Below are 14,915 nucleotides of genomic sequence, written 5' to 3'. Positions count from 1 at the left end.
GCTTCCTGCGGGTCCCCACGGCCTCCTGCTAGACCGCGGCTAGCCGGGCCCCCCCGCGAGGACGACACGGGGCTTTGATGCCCTCCCCGGCCTCGGGCCCCCTTCAGGGTGCAAAGGCTCAAGGTGGGGAAGCGGGGGAGACGCCAGCTGCCCCTGCTCTGGCCACGCTTGGAATGAGGGTCCGGGGCCCGGCCACGAGGAGGGAAGGCAGGCGCAAGCTAGCAGAAGGGCGCGGGCACGGCTGCCCACCTGAAAGACACCCTGCGCGTCGGCAGCCACGGCCGCGTGCAGCGGGGTGCGTCCCATGTTGTCTTGGATGTTGGCATCAGCGCCGGCCTCCAGCAGGCGCTTGGCCGCGTCGGAGCGCGAGTAGCGGGCAGCCAGGTGCAGGGCGGTCTCGCCGGTGCGGTCCGTCTGGCTGTGCAGGCTGGCGCCCTGGTAGATGAAGTCCGAGATGACGGCGGGTGCGTCCTCCTCCTCCTCGCTCTTGCCCGTCTCCAGGCCCCCTCCGCTGCAGGAGGCTATCATGAGGGGCGTGAAGCCGTCTGCAGGGGCGGGACAGGGGCGGGGCAGGGGCGGGGCCTGGTCAGGAAGGCCGGCCCCCAGCGGACGCGAGGCCCACGGAGGCCATCCTGCCTGGGGCCAACGCAGCCCATGCAAGCTCCCCGAGGGCAGAGGCAAGTCCAGCTCCAACGGGCTGGTGGGCGACAGAGACGCCCACCGCTCTGCCTCCGGACCTGCCCGAGACCTTCACCAACAGCCCACCCAGGAGAGAGACCACGTAAGAAATGGGTGGTTAGGAAACCAACACCTTGGATGTCTCAAAAGAAGCGTTTCGGATCAAGAAATGAACTCGGAGGGCAGAGTGAGTTTTGAGACCGTCGCCCCGAGCGGGGAGCCGGCGAGGAGGCTGAGCGACTCCCCAGGGTCCCCACCGCCTCCCAGGTCTCATCCCCCCAAGCTGAGCTTCCAGGTACTGACCCCGAGGGTTCAGGGGAGGGGGGCAGGCGGGTCACGAGGTCAGGCAAGAGCAGGCTGCCCGCAGCGGCTAGGTGCCCCAGGGTGGAGCCCCGGAGGGTGGTGCGGGGGGCCGGCGGCACCTACCCGGCCCGCGGACATTGACGTCCATGCAGTCGGTGTCGGCCTCGCCCTGGGGCGGCGTGGGGGCCATGGCGGACACGCGGAGGTCAGCCGCGTCCAGGTGCTGCTGGGTCCACTGCCGGTGGTCTGTCTGGTCATCCAGGTCAGGAAGGACCACGGGCTCCTCGAACTAAGAAACAGGGTCGAACGGAGGGCCACGTCCAAAGGGGCCGGGAGGGGGGAAGGGCGGGGGCTGGGGCCCTGGGGCACCAACTCACCCGGAACTTCTTGGCTTCCAGGCCCTCGTCGCCCCACTCGCTCTGGTTGTCGTCCACGAGGGCGCCGTCCGAGGCGTTCTTCAGGGGCCTGGGGGTGAGGGGGTGGGGAGGCGGGACTGAGCGGGGCTCCCGGGAGACCCCCGGGGCCCCGCCCGCGCCCGGCATCCGAGGTGGGGCCCGTGGGTCCACAGGGGGCGGCCCCGCCTCCCGCCAAGTCCCCCAGATGCCGCGGCCACGTCCACTAACTTGAGGCCCACGGAGTCCTCGCCGAGGGGCTCCCGCCGCTTCTTCTTGCTGGCCTCCGACACCTTGAAGCCCTCGGGGAACCAGAGCTGGCCATGCTGCCGCCGGCGCTTCCGCGACAGCAGCACCCCGCAGCCCACAAAGAAGAGCAGCACGAAGGCCACCACGGCCACGTACATGAAGTGCAGCGGCGCGGGCGGGGGCGGCTCCACCGTCTCACCTGCGGGCATCAGGCTGAGCTACCAGGCAGGCTGGCGGCCAGGGGCAGCGCACTGGCTCCGCGGCCGGGCGCCTCCTCGCCTACTCTCCTCCATCCCGCCCCCCAAAATAAGGTCATTTTCTACGCGATTAATCAGAATTGCAAACTATCGCTAAATTCTCTCCTGCACCAGCCGGCTATCTGGAGACGGCTTTTACTTTTTTCTCCTTTAAGGGAGAAGGATTAGCCAACTTCAAATCACTGCACTTGCATTGAGCTGTTAAGACAAAGGATTTAGGGGGATTTTCGAGATACAAACTTCAACACTTCACATGACACCGATCAATTCTTTTCTCTCTCTCTCCTTTTTTTTTTAAAAAAAAAGCTGTAATGATTTTGAAATAATACCCAACAAAGAAAAATCAGGAGGAAGGGGTGGGGCGAGAAAAAGGCTCCCACTTTCTGGGATGTGCTGGTTCCCCTGGGCCAGCCTCGCTGACAGCTGTCACTGTGGGGAGGGAGAGCGTGCGGGGCGGAAAACGCCAGCAGACACTCCCGAAACTCTGGATGGCGTGACACCCCCGTGGGTGGCAAATGGCACGAAGAACGTGAGCACCTGGGAGGGGAACTGGGAGACAGCCCCTCCCCGGCGGACCCCTCCCAGTACACGCAAAAGCTCCCGAGGGAGTGTGGCTGGGCGAGCAGGGCGGGCCACTCACTCTGCACGGCCTCGATCTTGTAGGGGATATTGAGGCTGCCCAGCGAGGCGAGCGCGCCCAGGAAGGCGGCCACGTCCGTGGCGCTCTGGAAGCACTGCGAGGATGACTGGACGCACTGCCGGTTGTCGATCTCCAGGTAGACGATGGACCTGGGGGCGCACCGGGGTCGGGGGGCTCGGACCCCAGCCTCCTCCCTGCGCCCACCCAGCCCACTGCTTCCAGGGACCAGCTCTGGCCCCTGTGGCCTCACCCTGATGGGCGGGGGCAGAGGCACTCCCAGAACCCAAGGGGGCAGCCTGGGGCGGCGGGGAGCTGGGTCTGGACAGGAACAACCCTGGAGGTGGCCGGCGCCCCTGCCGGCCCACGTCAGCCCCAGCAGGGCACGCATGGCTGCTGGTCACAGACACTCCTCTGAGAGCTCCCGCCCCACCCTGGCCCCGGGGCTCCCTTGAGCGCCACGAGCATCCCTGTTCCTCATCTCGGAAGGGAAGAGATGTCAAGAAGCTGATCCTCCCCTGGAGCTGACCCCAGGCTCCAGGGCCTGGGCCATGGGGTGAAGAGCCCCCGGGGGAACGCTGTCTCCGCCCCTCACCCCTCACAGGCCCCGTAAGTCCTGGGCCTCTTTCACCACGTAGTGGGAAGAGCGCTGACGCTCGGGGGGCGGGGGGGCCCCGCAGGAGCACACTCACCCGCGGATGTCCATGGGGTCCAGCTCCCTGCGCCGGCGCCCGCCCCCGCTGCCCGGGAGCAGCGAGGCCCCGCCGTCCACAGAGCGTCTGATGGGGTGCTTGTGCAGCTCCTCCTCGCGGCCGTAGTAGGGAAAGATCATCTGCTGGCCGCTGGCGTCGCGCTTGAAGACCACGTTCGTGTGCAGCAGGCGGCTGAGCTCGCGCAGGAAGTGCAGCGAGTGGTTGCGCAGCTGCTCAGGCGGCATCAGCACCACCAGCACCAGCGTGCCAGCCGCCAGCCGCTCGGGCACGTGCTCCGCACAGTCCAGCCCGTCCCACTCACACTCGGCGCTGTTGCAGCCCTGGTCGCAGTGCCCGTCCCTGAAGTGGTCCTTGCAGTACTGGTCGTACAGGGGGCTGTGGGCACGAGGCACGCTCAGGGGTCCCTCCACGCCGGGCCCCCGGGGACCCTTGGCCGGCACCTGCCCTCCCGCCGCCCTGCCCGCGAGCTCGGGGTCCTTTCTCCACCCGCGGCCCTTGCCCTCTCCTGGCCCATGAGCGGACGGTTCCCTCGTGCTGCCCCGTGAGCCCCGGGGCCCCCGCGGTGCAGAGTGGCCATCCCCGTGGGCCTTACTTGCACTGGCCTTCTGCGCGCTGGCAGTCGAAGCCGTCGAAGAGGCAGCCGGCCGAGTTGCACTGGCTGTCGCAGCGGCCGTTGCTGAAGTACTTCCAGCACTGCAGGGACTGAGTGCAGTTCTGCCAGGGGTCGTTGAAGTTGAGGGAGCAGTCGCCGCCGTCCCAGCCGCAGGCGTGGTTGTTGCACTGAAGGCTGCAGACCTTGTTGCCGGCCTCCTCGCGGCAGCCGGGGAGCTCGCAGGCCTCCTCGATCTGCGGCGGGGGGATGTCGAGGCCCACGCCGCCGCCGAAGCTGTAGTCCAGGATGTGGCACAAGAGCCCGTTGAACTTGGCGGGGCACAGGCAGCGGTAGAAGGGGCTCTCGGACGTGGGCTCGCAGCTGCCCTGGTTGTAGCAGGGGTTGCCACCCATGCAGGGGCTGCTGACAGGGAACTGGCACTCGGGGCCGGTGAAGGGGCCCAGGCACAGGCAGGTGGGGCTGCGCGGGCCCGAGATGCAGGTGCCGCCGTTGAGGCATCGCAGGCTGCCGCAGCTGCGTGCGTCATTCTCACACGTAGCACCCTCGAAGCCCTGCCGGGAGGGGGCCACACAGGGGGTGTCGGGGTGGGCCGGCTCCCCAGACACCCAGGGACCCGCCCAGGCCTGACCTTGCCTCTGCATCCCCCATCCCCCTTTCCCCGGGCAGCCGGACCCTTTAAAGAAAGTCAACATAAAACGCTCGGGGGTTCCCAGGGGTTGGGAGTGAGGGAAGAGGGAGCACAGAGGGGGGAGCGTGGGGCGGTTTTAGGGCAACGGCAAACCCACGTGACCCTGAAACAGTGGACATGTGACACTACACGTGTGTCAGACCCAAACACCACAGGAGAGCAGACCTGCCTTAACAGTGTGTCAGTGCTGATCGTTTAACAACGTGTTAATGCTGGTGCCAAGTGGTGACCATGTTCCACGTGAGGGCAGGTTGCCAACAACTGGGAAACTAGGTGTGTAGAGGGAGGGGGTACGTGGGAACCCTCCTTCTGCACGATTTTTCTATAGAAGTGCTCTAAACATAAAGTTTGTTGACACAAAGCACACGGTCTCGAGGGGAACAAGGAGGTTGGAGTCCAGACACTCAAGCCACCCATTGTCCTCCGGCACGTGTGCGGGATGGGGGGAGGCGGGGTTCTCTGGCCACCTCAGTATCCCAGGTGCGCCAAGCGGGCGTGTCCTCCTGTCACCTTCAGACCAGGGAGCCTTCCTGGCCGCACAGGGCCCTTCCCACCGCCTGCCCGGCTGTACCTACCGCTGGGCATTTGCAGATGAACCCGCGGGCGGTGTTGGAGGCCACGGCACAGCTGCCCCCGTTCTTGCAGGGCCTGTCCTTGCAGCCGTTGATGACCGACTCACAGCGGCGCCCTGGGGACGACAGCAGGTGTGAGGGGCTGACCCCCACCCCGGCACCGCTCCCTGCCCCCGGCCGGCGGCACCCACCGGTGTGGCCGGCGCGGCACTCGCAATGGAAGGCGTTGACGCGCTGCACGCAGTTCTGGGTGCCGCGGGCGTCGCAGGGGTTGGACAGGCACTCGTTGACATCACCCTCACAGCGCTCGCCCACGAAGCCGGGCGGGCAGGTGCAGCTGTAGCCGCCCACCTGGTCCACGCAGGTGCCGTTGTTAAAGCACCTGGGGCCCCGGGACACGGGATCGATGGGGGGGTTGCAGTCGTCCACGTTGATCTCGCAGTGCACGCCTGCAGGCCCAGGCACCGTCAAACCCCGTGCGGCAGGTCCTCCCACAGGTGCGCCCCTCGGCCAGCGGTCAGGACCAGGGAGCCTGGACGCCCAGGCAATGGACGCCGGCTGCTGGCCCGCACGCTCCCTCCCCAGGTGTGGCCCTGCCTACCCTGCGTGCCCCGGGGGCAGGAGCATTTGTAGGTGTTGGTGAGGTCGATGCAGGTGCCCCCATTCCGGCACGGCTGGGACAGACACTCGTTGACCTCCTCGGAGCAGTTCACCCCGTGGTAGCCAGCCACGCACTGCAGGGGGACAGCGAAGGGGCGGGCCCGGGCTCAGTGCGCCCCCCACTCCCTGTGCAGGCTGACGGGGCCCATGAGCTGCCCTCTTGCCCAGCGAAGCTGGGGGGTTCCCCCGACTTGGCGGATCCAGAGGGAGACCCCGGGAAGGGCCCCAGGAAGCTGCAGTTTACTGGCCAAGGTGGGTGTTAGAGCCGGTTCCCTAGCATAGAGGTGGGGGCCTTGGGGCAAATCTGGGGGAGGGGAAACCCCGTCCCATTTCCTCTTCCAGGTGCTCCCCCGCAGAGGACAACTCCTCCAGGCAGTCCTTCCTGGTTACCGAGCCCTCCCTTAATAAGACTGAAAGTTGTACACGTCTGTGGGCTTGGTCTTCCCTGCTGCACCGGCTCCCAGCCCAGGGCCCAGCCCTCGCCGACACTCATACCAGACACGCGCACCCTCACCAGGGGCGGGTCCCCACCTCGCAGGAGTAGCCACCAGGGTAGTCGGTGCAAGTGGCCCCGTTCTGGCAGGGGCTGGGCGAGCACTCGTCCACCTGGTCCTCGCAGTAGCTGCCCGTGTAGCCCGCCTGGCAGTGGCAGTGGTGCGTGTTGCCCACATTCATGCAGAGCCCTCCGTTCCGGCACAGGTGGGTAACATTGATGCCTGCAGGGGACGAGGTGGACGGAGCGTGAGGCCGGGGCTCCCCTCCGGACAGCAAACCTCCTGACCTCAGAGGACAGACGCCCGGTGGTTGTGGGGAAGCCCGGGCCGGGTCGGGACACGGCCAGTTACCTTGCTGCCACGCGGCCACCTCACAGGAGACGCTGGGCACGTCGCAGTAGAGGCCAGTCCAGCCACTGTGGCACTCGCAGCGGTACAAGGCGTTGGTCTGCCAGCACCTGCCGCCATTCTTGCAGGGCGAGGAGTCACACCAGCGCACGAGGTTCTGGGGACGGCAGTGGGCAGCCTCGCTCACAGTGCCCCCACCCGCCAACTCCCAAGGGGCCCATCCCACCTGGCAGGGGAACACACATGCGCCAGAGAACCTCTCACCCAAGGTGGCTCGTGACCCCATCCTATAGAAATTGACCCCGAGGCCCATGGGCCCCCCTGCTCAGGAACCACCAGGGGCTGGGGTGCGGGTCTCTCTCTTGTTCTGGGCCCTCAGTGAATCCGGACCACCAGCTGCCTTTCCTTTTTTGGGGGGGGGAGGGGGCACGCCACGCACCTTACGGGATCTTAGTTCCCCGACCGGGGACTGAACTCGCGCCCTTGGCAGTGAAAGTGCGGAGTCCTAGCCACTGGACAGCCAGGGAATTCCCAGCTGCTTTTCCTTGAAGGAAGATTTTTCTTAAAAAGTAAACAGCTCTTTTGCAACTGACGTTTTCTTGTTTGTTTGTTTGTTTGTTTTTGCGGTACGCGGGCCTCTCCCGTGGCGGAGCACAGGCTCCGGACGCGCAGGCTCAGCGGCCATGGCTCACGGGCCCAGCCGCTCCGCGGCGCGTGGGATCTTCCTGGACCGGGGCACGAACCCGTGTCCCCTGCATCGGCAGGCGGACTCTCAACCACTGCGCCACCAGGGAAGCCCACAACTGACGTTTTATGTGAAAATCTTCAATGAACGTAAACCTTCAATACCTTCACGTATTTCCTATGGAAACACTGGCTTTTAGCTGTCTTCCCCCAGATCGGTGGTCCTCGTTCTTGCTCCGTAAACCTCTGCTACCTGAGTTCAAGTTCACCTCTGACTCCTTATCTGGCAGCTAAGCCCAGGGCTGGGCCCCAGGCTGGCAGCCCAGATCTCCAGGAGCACCCCCGCCCCCTGAGCCTCGTACCCCAGGGTGGTGAAGCCAGCTGGAGTTGAGGCGAGGGGGACTCGGTGGTGCGGCCGTGACTCTGAGTGGTGGGCACCTCTGCGGCCCTGACTCACCTGGCAGTTGAGGCCAGTGTAGCCCTGCGGGCAGGTGCACTTGTAGGTGCCGTAGCTGTCGTGGCAGGTGCCACCGTGCAGGCAGGGCCGCGAGTCGCACTCATTGACGTCGTGCTGACAGTAGCTGCCCGTGAAGCCTGGCGGACACAGGCAGGTAAAGGAGTTGATGCCGTCCACGCAGGTACCGCCGTTGAAGCAGGAGCTGGAGGTGGGTAGGCAGCGGGGGGGGGCGGGGGGGAGGGGGGGGGGGGGCAGCGGGACCCTGCCGAAGCAGGTACCTCCACGCTGGCGTCTCCCCCTCGAATCAGTGTGGCCGAAGGGGTCTGAGTGCCGGGACAGGCCAGGAACAGCCTCCCTGAGGTCAGCCAACAGGAGTCCCAGGAGGTCGCCAACTCAGGACCAGGGACCTCACGTTCTCACACCACATCACACTCCCTTCCTTTGCCTCCTTACAACTCATGCTGAGGAACTTCATTACACACGTGGTATACAGCGGTTAAGATAAAAAAGGCAGGAAACAGAATCGCACAGACAACACGGGAGACAGTCATGTCAGAAACCAGGAATGAGCTTCAACACTGAGCCTCCTGGCAGCCAAGGCAAATAAGGAAACTAGATGGGTTACAAGGTCCTTGGTCTGATAGAAGGAGGAACGCCAGTTCTTCAGGATAAACCACCAGGGCTCCTGCTTCTAAGTCACACGGGCCAATGGGCAATAGCTCTTTTAGAGGAACAGCACCTGAGTCAACCCGACTGGCACTGTGTGCCCACCAGGCAGACACCTGCTCGGTGTGCAGGTTGCCAGACACTGCGTGGCCCTGCGGCCCATCTGCCTCCCCACGCCAGCCCAAGGCCCGGGACCGCCCTGCACGGCGCCCATGCCGGTGGCCGTGGCCCCCACGCACCTCTCCGTGCAGTCAGGCGTGTTGTTCTCACAGTGGATCCCACTGAAGCCCGCAGGGCAGGTGCAGGTGTAGCTGTCCACGCAGTCGGTGCAGTTGGCGCCATTGCGGCAGGGGTTGCTGGCGCACTCGTTGATGTCCTCCTCGCAGAAGGCGCCCTGGAAGCCGGGCAGGCAGTCGCAGAAGGCCGTGTTGATGCCGTCTGTGCAGGAGCCCCCGTTGTGGCACGGGTCTGGGAGGGGAAGGGAGGGCAGGCCTGATGGGCGGGCACCACCCCCGCTGCCAGGGCAACGGAAGCTGCGGGGACCCCGGCACTGCCCCCACGGTGTCCGGCCAGGAGCCCCTGACCCGGCAGGCTGCATCACGGGCTTGGGGTCTACACCCCTCCCCGCGTTCCCGGTCCCCAGGCCACAAGGGCGGGAAGAACGCCCGGGCTTAACAGTGACACCAAGCAAGGCTGAAGTCAGTCTTCCCTGCTCGCCAGTGACGCCAGATGACATACTCGGCTTCTCCGGACGCCAAGGTCATGTGAACCAGGGGTCTGAGAGCCCCGCTCCGCAGGGCGCCACGCCGGGCCCGGGCAGGCAAGGCCCTGGGCGCGGAGCCCTGGAGTCTGGTGGGGAGATGCTAGGACGGGCTTGAAGCCTGGCAACCTGGCTCCAGAGCCTCCAGAACCACGTGGGAACACCTCGCTGGTCAACGGCGGCCACCCCCCCAGCACTTCCTCCGGCCCCTGACCGGGCGCCCTCCTGGAGGGTCCAGCTGGCCAGCGCCAACCCTGCACCCGGGTGCTGCCCCGTCCACTCTCCCAGCCGACCCCGACGAGCTCCCTGCCCTGAGCCCCCCTGGGGAAACAGGTCTGAGCATCTCGGAGGTGGACGGAGCTGGCCGGCCACTCACTGGGCCGGCAGTCATCGACGTCCGTCTCGCAGTTGCGGCCCGTGTAGCCGGCCTGGCAGTGGCAGCGGTAGCCGCCGTTGGTGTTCTGGCAGGAGGCTCCCGCGCGGCACGGGCTCTTCACGCACTCGTTGATGTCAATCTCGCAGGTCTGCCCTGGGGGAGGGGGAGAGGGAGCCGTTAGCTCCGCCCCCGCCCCACAGGAGTGGGGCCTCCGCAGCCGCGGGGTGGTCCTCTGGGGGCGTCCCGGGAAGGAGGGGCTCTCCGACTTGCTGTCCCCCAACGTGGGGCCGAGCCGGATGCAGACGTCCAAGGCTGGGAGGGCTCTGCAGCCCGCTGGCTCCTCTCCAAGGACGGGGAGCTCACTACCTCTTGCTCTACAGATGCCCAAGCTCCCCGGAACCCCCACCCTCCCTGTCCCAGCGCCTCCTGGGCTCGCTGGCTCACCCTGCCAGCCCATGGGGCAGGCGCAGGAGAAGCTCTCGTAGTCCTTGGACTCCTTGCACTCGCCGCCGTTTCTGCAGGGCCCGGGGGCACATGGCGCCAGCACCACCTCGCACGTGGCTCCTGAGGGGAAGAGGCGCAGGCGGGGAGCCCCGGCCCGGAGGGTCAACGCCCCACGGCACCGCCGGGCAGAGACCGCTGCGGCCACCACTGCGGGTGGCTCTACCACCAAAGCACGCTTGGCTGCCCCGCAGTGGGGCATACGGTGTGGCACTGGAACCCCCGTGAGCGCCTGGTTGAGTCAGGACCCGAACACGACCCAGATGACCCCCTGCCCCGCGACAGGCTGTGGGGCACGGCCTGGGCCTCACCTCACCCAAAGCACCAGCAGCAAGGGCTGGGCTGGGACTGATGCCCCCCCAGCGTCACAGGGGCCCGGGACCTGCTCCCAGCCTCACGCCCCCTCCTCGCCTCCTGGTAGCAGAGGGCCCTGCACTGAGCCGGCGGCCTGGGAGCTAATCCAGGGGCTCTGTGTCAAGGGCAGCAAGTGCCCAACGCAGGAGGCCACTGAACAAAGGCTGTGACAACCGGGGACGAGCCCTCGCTGCCGGGGACGTGCCAGCCCCAGCCCCGAGCACGGGCTACTTATCAGGGGAGCGGTGGGTGAGGTGTCAGGACCCCGGGACGGCGATGGGAGTCTGGCTAGACCCCCGTGCGCACCGGGTGACTTTTCCTCCCTGAAAGCCCTATGCAGGGCTTCCTGTTTACAGCCCACGGGACTGAGTCCTGAGGCCGCGAGGAAGCGTTATCTTCCCCGTGGTCCATTATCTCCCCGGCCTGCGGGTGTGATTGTCCAGGGCCTTTCTTTCTATCGGTTTCCACGGCGACCCGGGCAGGCAGGAAATTCGCTAGAGTTTCCGACAATTGTGCAGAGGGAAGCAGGAAGCGGGCAGACGGGAAGCAGGTCAGCACAGGCCGGCTCCTCCCCGCTGGCCCGCCGGCCCCGATGTCAACGTGTCCGAAAGGACTCGGGTGCGCCCTGGGCGCGGAAGCCCCTGGGCGGCCACCAGGGGAGAGTTTCCTCACCGGTGCGAGAGAGAAAGTCCAGCTCCCCAGCTTTGGTGAAAGAAAACACTGCTCTGGCCATGGGCCGCCCGATGTCATGAGAACCACAGCCATGGGCCCCACCCCGCCCGCCGGGGCCCTCTCAGGACCGCTGGGGGCCACAACCGTCCCCAGTGGCAGCCCCCTCGGCCCATTCCCCATGGGGCTGGTGGCCCTAGTCGTTGTGGACTTTTATTTTCTAACACTTGGCAAATCTCTTCTAAGGAGGGGACCATATCTCGCGATCCCCTTGGCCAGGCCAGTGGCGGAGGCTGAGACGCCCGGGGACACGTCTCCCGCCGCTCTCAGCGGGAACAGAAGGCTCCTTGTTCCCCCACACAAAGAGGGCCCGCCATCAAAGGAATCCCTCAGGCCCGGCCAGCGGATGCGGAGGGCGGCCTGGCCGCCAGGGGCCCAAGGCAGCATGGACATTGGGCCGTGGAGGCCAACAGCCCAGGCCCAGCTCCCAGCTCTGCCACCAAGGGGCCACCTCACCAGATAAAATACTTGGGACCTACTTATACTAAAGCTTCCTCCCAGGCACCCGGTACTTTGTGGGCTCATCTGGCAATGACACCTGCCGGGCGAGGCCCTAATGTGGCCAGGCCCAAGTACAGAGCAGAGCCTTCGAGATGCCCGCCGAGCAATGCAGACAAGGCCAGCCCCGGAAGCCACTGCGTACCCCTCGGGCACCGCTCCTGTGGGTGGCCCAGGCCCCGCCCCAGGCCCCGCCCCCAGGCCCCGCCCTCACCTGCGTAGGGCAGGAGGCAGTTGCACTTGTACCCAGCCACGTCATCGATACACGTGCCCTGGTTCAGACACGGGTTGGACGCACACTCGTTGATGTTGGTCTGGCAGTTGGGGCCTGGAGAGGGAGGGACAGCAGTCAGTGTGGCCATCACCCTGGGTGCTGTGGCCAGGTCCCACCTGGTGTGGAGGAAGGGCCCTGCGCTGAGCCTGGGGCCTGGAGTCAACCCCAGCAGGTTTGCACGCCCACCACCCCCCCACCCTGGGAGGGAGCCGCCACGGGTCGCGGTGGCTGGACCTGTGTCCTGGCTCCGCGCTGCCGTCCTGGGGGGCCCGCTCTGTACCAGGAGCCCCGCCCCACTCACCACTGAAGCCTTCCCGGCATGCGCACACGTAGCCACTGGTCATGTCCTTGCAGGTGCCGCCGTTGACACAGGGGTTCGACTCACACTCGTTGTTGTTGATGTCACAGTTTGCCCCACTCCACCCGGGGTCACAGTCACACTTGTACCTGCAGAGGTGACCACACAGCAGCTCAGGTGTGGCCCAAGAGGGGAGGGCCTAGGCTGGGGGCACTCCCCGCTCTGCCACCTTCCTATGATCTGACTGGACAGAGGCGCTGGTCCGCTCTGACACTCGGAGTCCTTTAAATATCTTTAAATAGCCCACCCTGCCCAAGAAGGTGGTGAGGGTTTGTTAAACTAGATTGGGGACAGTGCCCAGTTCAGGGCAGTGGTCAGAAAACCCTCCACCATTCACTCGCTGTGTGGCCCTGAACAGTGTGCTTACCCTCTCTGTGCCAAATGGGGGCATGGGGTCCCTGCCCATGTCCATGGCCGCATCTAGACAGAGCTGTGTCAGGCACATAGTGGGTGTCAGAAACTAAAAGTAAGCTTCTCTACACTCTAATATTGACGCCACATACGTAGGGGGTTTCCCACGCCACGCAATCCTCCAGCTCTGGGGACACCAGCTGAGTATCCCACAGTTCACTTCTGGCACTAACTACCTGGGGTCAGTGCAGACCCCACAGACAGGGCTCGGTCCCACAAGACCGGCCCCAAGTCAGACAGTAACCTGAAGCGCCAGGTTGTCACCTGTACTTCTGAGCGAACAGCTACGAATCAGACGCCTTCCTTGTGGCCAGAATGGCTCACAAACTCAGGAAAACAGTTTACTTACAAGATTAGTGGTCTATTATAAAAGGTGAAACTCAGGAACAGCCCGATGGAAGAGGTGCACAGGGCCAGGTACAGGGAAGGGCTCAGAGCTGCGCCCGCCACCCCTGCACCTGTTCACCGACACGGAAGCTCTCTGAACTCCTGCACTTTGCATTTTTATGGAGGGTTCCTCGCACAGGCGTGACCCATTTAGGTCACTGGCTGTTGGTGATTACACCCTGCAGCCCCTCTCCCCTCCTTGGAGGTCCGGGCGGGGCTCAAAGATCCAACGCCCTCATCACACAGTTCCCCGGCACCCAGCCTCATCCTCAGGTGTGCTTGAAAGGGGCTTTGACAAATAACAAAAGACACTCCTTCCACTTTTATAGATCTCAGTGATCTCAGGAACCAGGACAAAGCCCAGAGCAATCATCTCATCACGCCGCGATGTCACAGAAACCCTGCCTGCGGCCACGGCACATGTGTTTCCCGAGCGCACACTGTGGCCCGCGAGTGCCCGACGGCACATTTCCGGGCACCAACGGCAGATCCGTTCTTGAGGGGCACCCACCCACTCAGCCCGGGGCCCACTGCGGGCCAGGCCGGGGCTTCGCGACGGCCCCTCCCTGGCCCGCCAGCCCCCGAGCAGGCCGCGTCCCTGGGGCAGGGCTCCCGAGGATGCAGTGTGGGGCGGCCCCGTACCCGTTGAGGCTGTCCCGGCAGGCCCCATGGATGCAGGGGTTGCTACTGCACTCGTTGACCTCGGACAGGCAGGTGGGGTCGTGGTAGCCCTCGGGGCAGCGGCAGGTGAAGCCGTTGACGCCGTCCTCGCAGGTGCCGCCGTTGTGACAGGGGTTGTCCGCGCACTCATCGATGTTGATATGGCACACGCTCCCTGCGGGCGGGGGGACGGGGCGGCGGCTCAGACACTCACGCCCACACCCCCGGAGGGAGAGTGGGTCCCAGACCTCGGGGCCTCAGTCTCCCCCTCCGTGAAACCCCCTCCCCAGGTCCTTCCGAGGCACAAACGCCCACCCACGCGAACTCCCCTCCCCGGGCCCAAGGGCCGAGCTGGCCGGGGAGGGCTGCGGCTCAGGACACCCTGGACACCCTCAGGGCAGAGGGCCGTGGAGGGCAGCACGTGTGCCGGGAGCCTGGCTCTGCTCTGGGCCTGCTGGGCCGGCTTTGACCAGGAACGAGAGCCTCAGGGATGCCCGTCCGGTGCCGGCCGGAGCCCCGATCCTTCCGTGGTCTCTGCCACCGTTGCCAAAGCTGGTGGTCTGACAGCTGGGCCCTGGGCGGTGGGCGGCCTACACCATCCTGCCCCCACGGTCCCCAGACCTGGCCCATCCCGGAGACCCTGAGGTGTGAGCACAGCCTGGGCCCCCGAGGCGAGGCCGTGACGAGGGCCGGGGGGACAGAGCCCTGCGGGTCCCCGAGCGGCTCACCCGTGTAGCCTGGCTCACACACACACTCGTAGCCGTCAATCTTGTCCAGACACGTGCCCGAGTCACAGGGGTTGCTGGCACAGTCGTCCAGGTTGATCTCACAGTTGGGGCCTGGCGGTGGGAGGCAAGAGGTGGTCAGTGCCTGCCCCGCCCCCAGCCCCCCAGGCACAGCCCCGGCCAGGCACCTGTGGTCCCCTTGAGGCAGAAGCAGAGGTAGGCGTTGTCGCGGTCCTGGCAGGTGCCCCCGTGGCGGCAGGGCTGGCTGTGGCATTCATTGATGTTGGTCTCGCAGTGGTGGCCCGTGTAGCCCGGCCGGCACAGGCAGGTGAAGGTGGCAACGCCGTCCTTGCAGGACCCGTAGTGACAGGGGTCGGGGTCGCACTCGTCAATGTCCACCTCACAGTGGGGCCCTGTGTAGCCTGCAGGGCGGGGGCTGAGAAGCTAAGTGGGGCTGCTCCCCGGGCACGC

The 14,915-nt window shown here is 65.8% G+C and overlaps 1 protein-coding gene across 2 annotated transcripts in view; it reads right to left on the bottom strand.

Annotated features, from left to right (window-relative positions):
• The window catches only part of NOTCH1 (notch receptor 1), a 46,751-nt gene that overhangs the window by 5,520 nt on the left and 26,316 nt on the right, over window positions 1-14,915 (bottom strand). For both annotated transcript variants that reach the window (XM_027104267.1, XM_027104266.1), the window contains 21 exons: window positions 14,633-14,866; window positions 14,448-14,558; window positions 13,702-13,894; window positions 12,205-12,350; window positions 11,844-11,957; window positions 9,992-10,111; window positions 9,548-9,700; window positions 8,651-8,879; window positions 7,746-7,947; window positions 6,608-6,761; window positions 6,294-6,478; window positions 5,704-5,836; window positions 5,294-5,551; window positions 5,106-5,218; window positions 3,822-4,393; window positions 3,209-3,604; window positions 2,520-2,668; window positions 1,605-1,821; window positions 1,359-1,446; window positions 1,105-1,270; window positions 250-545 (listed from right to left, as the gene is read on the bottom strand). In XM_027104267.1, coding sequence (XP_026960068.1) covers window positions 250-545; window positions 1,105-1,270; window positions 1,359-1,446; window positions 1,605-1,821; window positions 2,520-2,668; window positions 3,209-3,604; window positions 3,822-4,393; window positions 5,106-5,218; window positions 5,294-5,551; window positions 5,704-5,836; window positions 6,294-6,478; window positions 6,608-6,761; window positions 7,746-7,947; window positions 8,651-8,879; window positions 9,548-9,700; window positions 9,992-10,111; window positions 11,844-11,957; window positions 12,205-12,350; window positions 13,702-13,894; window positions 14,448-14,558; window positions 14,633-14,866 — 4,229 coding nt within the window. The remainder of the gene's footprint in view (window positions 1-249; window positions 546-1,104; window positions 1,271-1,358; window positions 1,447-1,604; window positions 1,822-2,519; window positions 2,669-3,208; window positions 3,605-3,821; window positions 4,394-5,105; window positions 5,219-5,293; window positions 5,552-5,703; window positions 5,837-6,293; window positions 6,479-6,607; window positions 6,762-7,745; window positions 7,948-8,650; window positions 8,880-9,547; window positions 9,701-9,991; window positions 10,112-11,843; window positions 11,958-12,204; window positions 12,351-13,701; window positions 13,895-14,447; window positions 14,559-14,632; window positions 14,867-14,915) is intronic.

The sequence above is a fragment of the Aethalodelphis obliquidens genome, unplaced genomic scaffold (assembly GCF_003676395.1).
Source record: "Aethalodelphis obliquidens isolate GAN/ISIS:26980383/991018 unplaced genomic scaffold, ASM367639v1 scaffold7, whole genome shotgun sequence".
Taxonomy (NCBI): domain Eukaryota; kingdom Metazoa; phylum Chordata; class Mammalia; order Artiodactyla; family Delphinidae; genus Aethalodelphis; species Aethalodelphis obliquidens.
Note: the sequence above shows the minus strand (reverse complement) of the source record. Positions and strands in the feature narration are given on the sequence as shown.